At 43.1% G+C, this 9,997-nt stretch overlaps 1 protein-coding gene across 2 annotated transcripts; it reads right to left on the minus strand.

The window, feature by feature from the left end:
- Positions 1-444: 444 nt before the first annotated feature.
- On the minus strand, positions 445-7,159 carry LOC105684370 (tyrosine-protein phosphatase 69D). 2 transcript variants are annotated; one of them, XM_012397679.3, is made up of 11 exons: positions 6,819-7,159; positions 5,432-5,755; positions 4,709-5,296; positions 4,334-4,639; positions 3,975-4,237; positions 3,186-3,879; positions 2,875-3,121; positions 1,541-2,540; positions 1,149-1,436; positions 643-1,071; positions 445-542 (listed from the first exon to the last, which is right to left on the minus strand). In XM_012397679.3, exons 1-11 carry the CDS (start codon positions 6,907-6,909, stop codon positions 462-464), a joined length of 4,311 nt encoding a protein of 1,436 aa, XP_012253102.2. In that variant the 5' UTR covers positions 6,910-7,159; the 3' UTR covers positions 445-461. The 2 variants fall into 2 exon arrangements, with proteins under 2 accessions (XP_012253102.2, XP_012253100.2); XM_012397677.3 differs by having other exon boundaries at positions 1,541-2,552.
- Positions 7,160-9,997: the final 2,838 nt, after the last annotated feature.

Below are 9,997 nucleotides of genomic sequence, written 5' to 3' on the forward strand. Positions count from 1 at the left end.
TCTGTGCGATATCGAATAATTATTATCATTCTTTTATTCGTGTATTATTATTCGATTTTATTTTATTAATTTATTTTATTTTTCTTTTCTTATAGTTCTCTTTGGTTGTTCCAATTTTTGTTATTATTATTATTTTTTTCGCTTTTTATTACCAATCTTTTTTTTTTTTTTTTTTTTTTTTTTTTTAATCGAGTTGTATTCTACCTTCGTTAGATTTGGTCAAAACGTTGAAAATTTTAAATAATTTCTTTTCTTTTTTTTTTTTCTTCATCTCACGTAACTTTTTACACGAAGAGAAACAGTCTTTTTAGCAGTCACTTACAAAAAGAGAAAAAAAAAAAAAAAAAAAACAGTTATCCAACGACGATTTAAATAGATTATAACGATAAAATCCATCATATCTCGAGGGTTCACGAACTCTCGTTTATTCCACACAAATTTTTGTTCATTCAAATTCTTCATTAAGACGCTGGTTCTTCGTCGGCAAGATTATGGAGATCGGAATAATTGACGATCGCACGATGGAGGAACTCGTACTGAGCCTACGGCAAAAAAAATAGAAAATAATTAAATTTTCCAAAAAAAAAAAATAAAAAAAAGGTCAAGTCACGTCTGGTGAAACGTCAAGTTTCGTTCACTCACAAAAGTACCGATCATCCCGTGTCGTTGAGAGCGGAGCTTTTTCGTCGTCGTGAAAATGTCCACCCTTCTTTCCGTTCGCAATTGTTGAACCAAAATACTGAGAGCTACGAACATGGAGCTTCTGTCGGAGCCGCAGTTGCAGTGAACGACCAAAGGCCCCCCGGATTCCACGTCATTGCTTATCGTTTGATCCACCAATTCAATCAAACCTCTCGTTACTTCGGGAACTTCGCCTTCGACGGTCGGCCAGCCGTGGTAGTGGTACTGGGTCACCACTATGCTCTCGTCCGTTTTCGTGTTTAACACGCAAAGCTCCCGCCTCGTGTAGTACGGACAACTTTCGCTCTGTATATACCTCACCCTTATGTGATCGTAGGTAATCTCGTCGTCCGGCCAATACCTCGGACACTTTCGCGGACCTTCGCTCAGCTGGAAAAGCAAACAATTGTAAACGAACGTGAAACTCGGTGATAATCAATCGCGATCCCTTCCTCCGCTCTGCTTACATCGGACAACATGACTATAGTGGAGGCGCATTGCTCGGAGATCATCCTCCAGAAGTCCGGTATCGTAGTCTCCAACGGATCTTGAGTTATGACGAACGATTCGGAATTGTCGTAACCCTCTATGAACGAAGCGTTTATGTAGGTGCTGTGCTCGCGACCGGGAACCGGGGTCAGTATCACCCGATTTCTGTCGTAGGGTATAACTAATTCGTTTCTATTCTTTATTCTATTCTCGTCCCCGCCGCCGACGGAAAACGATTTTCTGTCCTCCAGTACGGAGCTTATTTTCTGTAAACAGGTGTGAAAAAAAAAAGAAGAAAAAAAAACAACAACAATTAATCGGACCGTCCGTCGCCTCCGAAAATTCAACGGACCTCGTCGGACGGACTCACCTCGTATTCTTCCTCCATTTTACTTTTGTCTCTGCCGTTTTCTCGTTGCCTCAATTTTTCCACCTCGGTTTTCAACTGGGCGGCCGATAACTCCGTGTCTCCGAATTGAGCCATTTCCATCAACGCGCGATAAACGAATATGTACTGTTTCAGCGACTGTACCAAAAAGTTTCTCTGGTGTCTCAGATCGCAGACGGTGTTGAATATCGACACGTGGCCCTCCTCGGCGAGCTGCTGGAGCAGCGAATCCAGAGCTACCAGGGTCCCGGTTCTGCCAACACCCGCGCTGCAGTGAACCAATATCGGACCTTTTTCGAGGGAATAAGCCTCGTTCACCCGCTTGATGAATCTCAGTATGGCGTGTGGGTGTTCGGGTGCCATGAAATCCTTCCATACCAAAAAGTGGTGCTGAATTATTATTCTGGAATCCCTCTCGCCGGTTCTCGTCATCTTCAACTCTCTCACCACGTAGTCGGAGTAGGGTCTCTCTCTCACGTGTTCGACGGTGATGTCGCCGAAGCTTTTCGACTCGCTTTTGTCCGGCCAATACTTGGCGCATTTCGTCTTCGAGTACTCCTCGAGATTCGTCAACATGAGAACGAGCTCGAGGTGCTGCTCCCATATCATACGCCAGTAATCGCACACCGTGTTCTCCATCGGTCCCTGGGCGCATATGAACTTCTTCCGCTCCTTGTAGCCAAGAACGAAATTGGCGTTTATGTAATCGGAGCCGCATATGCCGTCTATCTGAACCAACCGCACCCTCGTCTGGTCGTAACACTTGATGTCCGGATAACGATTTTTGTACAAATTCTCGCGACTCTCGGATGCCCGCGTCGTACGATCGGCGAATCGGTCCGGCAGCATTTCGAACTCGTGTTGAAAACCGTAGTCGGAATCCTTGTGCCTGTCGATGTACGCCTGGAGTAATTCCGAACGTGCTATAGGCGGTATGTCCGGCGGATTTGACGCTACGAGTTGATGCCTTCCTCTCAGAGTTCTGCATAGATGCCTGACAAAACGAGGCATCAATTAGAGGCTGATTTCCGAGGCATTGCGAGAAAAAAAAAAAAAAAAAAAAAAACATTCACCCCGAGGTAATCTTACAACCGACCTCGGAGGGGTGAATGTTTTGTTTTTGTTTTTGTTTTTGTTTTTGTTTTTTGTTTTTTTTTTTTTTTTTCCCTTGACGATTCAACTTTTTCGTGATCTTTGTGAATATTATTGCGAGGCGTTAATTTGTCCCAAGGTCAGAACGATTATCAAATTATACCCTCTTCGATGAAAACTAATACTTCGATTACGAGTTCTACTTTTTTTCAGGAAATGCTCACCTGAAGCTGTTCCTGAGGCTTATTATCTCCTCGCCACCTTCGCGCGCGTTTTTCAGGTACTTGTGGAGCACGCACATGCCCATCAGTACGACCAGAAGTATGATCAAAAGGGCGATGCTGACCTGCATCATGATACCCAAACTGGTCGATTCCGCTGCTTCTATATCGAGAAAATCGAAGCCCGCGAACTGTCTGTCCATGTATTTGCTGTAAGCCGCGTAAAACTGACCGGGTTCGCTTCCGTAAACTGAAACGTTCGATTGACGGGATCAAATTGTGCTCGATGTCGCTACGAAATCGCTTTCACTCACCCATCACTTCTATGAACGCCGTGTAATTCGCCGTCTCGTCGAGAAAACCATCTTCCGGTGGATAAGGTTTCATCTCAGTTTCGCCCACGGTCAGGCCACCCCTCGAAACGTCCTCTCTCCTCCTTCTGCTCGCTGAATTTTCCGGCGATTCGGTCGACGGCAGCGGTAGGGACGTTGGATTCGTAACGTCGTTTCCGGTGCCGGCGGCGGTGGTTATCGCCGTCGACTGGACTTCCGGTATCAAATTTAGCGACGGCGGAAGCGCCCTGGGCCTCAGCCCGACGCACCGATGGCAGGCGGAGCTCCCGTTGAAGGCGACCCCGTCGCCTAGAAATATTTCCGTCGCCAGCTGATCGGAGTCGTACATCTCGGCGAGGTAGGCGCCGCCGGAAGTCGATTCGGTGACGTGACGGTAGGTGTAGACCGAACTCTCCTCCGGGTTCGTCAGGTCGCCGACGGTCTTCGAGTAGGCCAGTTTAACGAGGAATATCCTGTAGCAACAGATGGGACCGTTGCGCTCCGAGATCCTCGGCAACGTCAGCTTGAACAGATTGCGACCTTGGCTGGCAATTTTCTGCCACGTCTTCCGCGAGTTCAAGTTGTCCCGGCTCGGTACCGTCGACGGCATCGTGCAATTCCCCGTCGCCTCCTTACCCGACGACGTTCGCGTCCTCCCTATGCCGCTCACGCTGACCTGAGTGACGGTGGGGGGGGAGGGGGGAAACAGAAATGGCGGATTAGGTGATCGACGAGAGTGTCGACGACGGCGTACAATTTCAGTGCAATTACCGTGTAGTTCGTGTTGAATGGAACCTGGTCGAATTCGACGTTGTGGAGTTTACCGTCCACGCGTTTCTCCGTCGCGTACGATCTGTCGACGACCGGTTGCCCGGTCTCCAAGCGAAACTGGGCCACTCCGGTGAGCTTTATGTCGTAACGGATTATCAGTCCGTTCGGTTTTTCGGGGGCCGACCAATTCACGGACACAACGCTCTTGCTAGTCGCGTAATCGAAGTGACAAGTGACGGCGAGGTTCCGCGGGGGACTGGCGACTAAAACAAACAAAACAACAACGACGACCACCTGGTTAAAACTTGACGACGATACGTGAAACACATCACGAGTCGATTCCAGCCTCGTCGAAATACCTCCGTCGATCGTGTAGGTCAGCTTCTCTTCGCTCCATTCGCCGCACTCTTTGGTATATTCGCTGCACGCCGCCACCTTCAACTTGTACTCCGTGCCGGGTTTCAGATCCATGAAAACGTAGCTCGTCGAAAGGGGGCCCGGCGTCGCCGGGTGGTAGGCCTCCCTCGGCTCCATACCGTCCGTGGTCGCCATCATTTTGTACCATTGAACGTGATCCTGTAATTCCACCGGTGGCGCGGGCCACCCGATCGTTATCCAATTGACGGTGGCTCCTTTCACCGTAATATTCGGTATGAATGTGGGGTCTGAAATTGAACGAACGGTGTTCGAGAATAGCGACAAGAAATTTTCGATAATCTTATCCTTCTGCCCACCTGCGTTCAGCGTGGTGACCGGAATCGGATACGTGCTCTCGTGCGACGGCCCCATGGAATTCAACGCTTGTATGCGAAATTTGTAGGTGGTATTCTTTTTCAATCCCTTTATGATGTAGCTGGAATTGCCGCCGCCTATTTTTTCGGAGAAATGCGTCCACAGTTCTTCGCCGTTCGCCATGTATTTGATGTAGTAGATTTTCACCGGGTCGTTCCAGTCGTAGGTCGTCCAGTTGAGGTAGATGCTGTCGACACCGACGGCTTTGGCAAAATTGATCATCACCTGGGGTATCTCCGTCACGATCAGAGACCTGTAATCGCTTATGGTATTCGCGATGTCGTTCGCTCGGCACTCGTACGTTCCGTTATCCTTTCGCGTAGCGCTGCTGAAGTTCAGGCTCATTATAACGAAGGTGTCGTTCAGACGTTCCGTGCTCGACAAGTCGGCGAGGTGTTTGACGCTCCCCGGGTCGCTGGTTTTTATCCAAGTGAAATCCGTCAACGGATCACCTTCCACGTGGCACGAGAGATTAGCCGCCTCGTTTAATTTTACCCGAGCTCCTTGACCTCCGCTTATTCTTCCGGGCTCTGGATGTGAGAAAATTTTCATCATTTAACGGTTTACTTGATACCCAAAGTCGACGGAATTGAATTGAAAAGTGAATTTGAAAAATTTGGAATGTTTAATCATCGGTCAGTTTGGAGTGAGAAATTTTTCAATACCTATGACTCTTATGAAAATTGTTTTGTTGTATATTTTTTCATCGAGCGACGATTTGGCGAGGCACGTGTAATTTCCCGTGTCATTTCGGCTGGCCATTTTTATTTCCATGGTGGAGCTGAGCTCGGTTTTAACTAATGATGTTATATTCGCGTCATCTTTGGTCCACCAAACCTCCCCCGGTCCTCCTATCGTACAATTCAAAGAAGGTGTACTGCCAGCTTCGATTCCCGCCGAATTCTGAGAGACGGTTATCAGCAGGTTGAAAAATTCTCCATTGTTGTCAACGCTCGAGTCTACCGCCGTATCCTTTTCGTTACCTTCAACTGAAAAAGCAAGAAAAATTAAAATCAATCATCACAGCCGTCCACAGCGCGCTAAACTCGACGTTTAACGTCTAAATTCGAGCTAATTTCCCACATAATTATCAATTAAAACAACAGAAACCCAGTTGAGTTAGTGGAAGTTTGAAAAAAAAACTTCATTCCCAGCAGTAACCATGATCGTAAATCATCTCGTAACGTTCTCAGTATTATTTTGTTTGTCCCCTGTTTTGACAAACAATTATTTATACGCCGAGAATAATTGTACGAATCTATTGGTTTGTGAAATACTTCGATTTTCGAAATTGTTGTGTTTCTTTGTTTTTCAAATGTGCCAACAATGCACGAGTTAGAAATTAGGATTTGTTCTGTAAATGAGAGATAGAAAATTTGTATTGAAAAAATTTTTGTGCATGTATTTCAGTTGTCAGTTATAATAAAATTCATTCAATTGTCATTACAAAGAGTAATTTTTTAATTATCTATTTCGCAATGATAGTTTATCAGTATAAATCCGAGGATGTGGCGTCAACAAACTCCAGGATGCGGCTAGAATAGGAAAAAAAAAAAGAATCCACATTTCGTAACGTTTCCTCAAAAACTGACAAAATGATGAACATTTTGACAAAGATAAGAAAAATAAAGGCGAAATTTCAACTTGTTGAAATTAGTCTGCACGTGTACGAGGTATTTTTTCAAAAACCGCTAAAAAAAGATTTGAAAAAAGACGTGAACGCTTTTCAATTGTTTTCTAATTTGTCTCCTGTTCGACCCCAGAGTTTGACGAGTTCATCTGTTTTAGGGCGGCAATTCGAACGGGGGAAAACTTGTGGCGATGAAATGAGATGGCGAAAGAAATAATCCGATAATGTTGAATTTTATGAGGTACAAAGTAGAGGCTGCCAAAGTGTATTTAATGCATGTAATATGGGCAAGAGTGTGCGACGTGTATTTTTAAACGTCGTCTGCGAGTCATTTGTTAGGTTCGTTACGTAACTCAAAGTTCAGTTGAAGGGAGATTGAGAATTAATGAGAATAGGTGTATTCTTTATTAATTATGACGTACCAATAACGTCGGTATTCGCGTTTATAGTTAATACTAAACAAATGAAAAACGACGATATCTTCATCATCGGGGCTTGGCTTTGTAGTAACATGGCGTCCGTCTATGAAGCCCGGCTCCTTTCAGCCGCAGTTTCTGTCACCATTTAATTTCTATGAACACGAATCCCGTTTATCCAACATTTTGAAACACTGTAGAAAACACTATTTTAACATTTTACACGTCCCGGCACCATTTACTCCTTATTATTTCTAAGCTAAAACAATATTTTTCAAAAACAAAACTCCGTTCGCTAGTTGTATGATCGTTTCGTTTACAAGTTCCATCGAACGTGAGTACGTTGATTCTGGGATGTTGCTAAGATTTTATTATGGAAATACGCGCCACCTAACGCCACATTTTTTCACCAACAACAACAATCTCGCTATTTCAGGGTTGAAAAATTCTGGTTTGGCGTTGCACTGGAAGAGGGCGAATTACCACTCACATGACATATCATCAACTGGTAAATCATTTCGAAAAAATGGCGGAAAATTCCTTAAATGTTTCAAAAATTTATTGTTTGTTTCGGCAATAAGAATTGTTTTTATAAATTCGAAGAATCAATTTTTTTTTCCAAGTTGATTCACAAATTTTACTTTTTTCTTATCTTCAATGGATAACATATTTCAACTAAAAAATTCACTACAGTTATCCAAGGTTTTCTCCAGCCGATCTCGTCAAATGCCACAGAAAGTCCACATTATCGACTTAAGTTCTAACTTACCGACAGTTAATTATTCATGGTTGCGGTGGTGACTTTTGAAAAATATTGTTATTAGAAAAATTCACTACAGTCGTTTTATTCAAGGTTTCCATCAGTCGATCCCGTTAAACGCCAGAGAGAGTCTACGTTATCGACTGTTAGTCTTACCTTATCGACAGTCGATATTTTATAATCGCAGCGGTGACTATTGTTAAAAAAAATTGTTGATAGAAAAATTTACCACAGTCGCCTTGTCCAAAGTTTTCTTCAGCCGATCTCGTCAAACGCCAGAAAGTCTATGTTATCGACTGTTAGTCGTACTTTATCGACAGTCGATACTTTACAGTTGCAACTGTGACAGTTGTTAAAAAAAAATTTCTCAGAAAAATTTGCCACAGTCGTCTTATCGGACGATCTCATAAAACGCCAGAGAGAGTGTGCGTTATCGACTGTTATTTTTATCTTATTGACAGTAGATATTTCACAGTTGCAACTGTGACTGTTAAAAAAATTTGTCGATCGCAAATAATTTTCTTCATCAACAGAGCGGCCCACCGTGCACTAATTTTCGAACAACGTAATTTCTAGAACTTCCGAATATTTAATTAATTTTAATTGATGATTCGATCCAATGATTCATTCCAATGGTATTTTCGTTCTGGTTGCACATGAATTTTTGTTGTTGTTTCTTTTAAATACTTATCACAGTCATCATTGAAAATAATTTTTAGCATCTCAAAAATCAATCCGATATTTCTCCATACAAATAAGTTGCAAAAAAAGAAGTGGGGAAAAGAAGAAGAACAAAAAGAGAGACAACGAGATTTGAGAAAGTGTCGCGAGAAATTCCGATTCAAAAAAAAATAATGCTCGAATAATAATAAAGGTTAAAATAATGAAAGGGTTGAGGGAAGTTGGCGTCGGAAGAGGTGATTCGGAGATGGGTTAAGGGGTGAAAAAGGGTTGTAATATCCGGCAGAACCCCAGCCCTCTAATTTTCGAGTAATTATACATTTTCCAGTCTCTCTGTCGACTTTTCTTCATTTACTTCTAGTCGTCTCGTTTCTTTGCCCGTCTGTCAACCAAGAAAATACCGAGTCAAGTATCCGGCGAGTTCATCGAGACACACGAATGTCTAAAAATTAACCCAAACTCATCAACTTTTTCAGAATATTCGATCTCGAATCCGCGATTCGAAATCAAAGCGATATCAAAAAAGTTTCCTTCGAATTCGATCAAAGTTCCATCAATCTAATCCTTTTTTTTTTGCGTTCATCGGCCGGCAAAAATTTGTCGCTGTTTTCCGCACCGCGTTTGTACTTCTCTAATCGTTCGAACGAAAAATTTTTCCGTACTTGTAAAAAAAAAAACAAAAGAAAGGAAAAAGGATTGTAAAAAGGGAGAAAAAGAAGAAAAAACGACGGAGACGAAGAAAACCTTCCAAAGCTGTTGGTAACGCGGGTCACGTCTGAGGGCTGGATTTCCGAATTGATAAAAAGTTTGGTCGCACCACCCCGCATCGTCCAGTATATATTATATATTATATTATCGATACATGAATATAGAAAAGTATATAGCCGCTATAAGGGGGATCCCAAAACGGTACGAAGGGATTTCATCTCCACGCGTTTGATTCTTGTATTCACTTTACATATATCCACATCCCTTATTCCCAATATAGGTGTATACAAGGGGCGTTTCGGCGTCCCCGAAGAATGAGAAAAAAAATAAAATAGAAAATTTCTCCAAATTCACCGTGAGATCGACATCGGTTCGAAAATGACTACGTTGATGTCAAAACAAAAAAAGGCAGAAAAAAAAGAATCTCTCGTTTTTTTGTTCATTAATTTTTTTTCACCCGAACCGCTTGTGCGAAAAATGAGAATCGAGGATGAAAAAAAGAAGAACGGTTGGAGTGAAAGATTGCAACGGTTGAAAATCGAAAGATTTTCCAAAACAGTGCGGTGTAATAATATTTTCCGTTCGTCCCCCCCTCCGATATTACGATGACGATGCCGCGGTGGGATACGGTTTTGGAAAGTTTTGGGAAACCCTTAAATCTTCAGGCGTGGCTTATGCTTCGTAATATCGTAATATCGCAGCAGTTGGGTATAATTAAAGTGAAAGTGTCTTTTAAACAGCCCGGGGTGATTGCAGCGAGTGAGTGTAGCCGACGATCCACCGTATTACAGCCGGGATATCTGTGGCTCGCCACGCAATACATCAGTGCCTACGTTCGTACCTTTGAAAAAAAAAAAAAAAAAGTCAACACGAAGCAACGATGAAAATGTTAAAAATAATATCATTCGACATACCTACAAAATCACCCGTCATAATTATCCTCGATATGGATTAGATGAGGAATAATGTATGGAAGCCTCGGCAGAAATGTATAATATCAGGAAGAGTGAGAGGAAAGGACGAGAAGGGATGCTGG

Source organism: Athalia rosae, chromosome 5 (assembly GCF_917208135.1).
Source record: "Athalia rosae chromosome 5, iyAthRosa1.1, whole genome shotgun sequence".
NCBI lineage: Eukaryota > Metazoa > Arthropoda > Insecta > Hymenoptera > Athaliidae > Athalia > Athalia rosae.

Excerpts from the sequence above, each read along its gene's own strand:
- LOC105684370 (XM_012397677.3), bottom strand. The coding sequence starts at position 6,909 with ATGTTACTACAAAGCCAAGCCCCGATGATGAAGATATCGTCGTTTTTC. Across the intron at positions 5,756-6,818 it reads CGCGAATACCGACGTTATTG|TTGAAGGTAACGAAAAGGAT; the intron begins GTACGTCATAAT and ends TTGCTTTTTCAG. Across the intron at positions 1,437-1,540 it reads AAATGGAGGAAGAATACGAG|AAAATAAGCTCCGTACTGGA; the intron begins GTGAGTCCGTCC and ends ACCTGTTTACAG.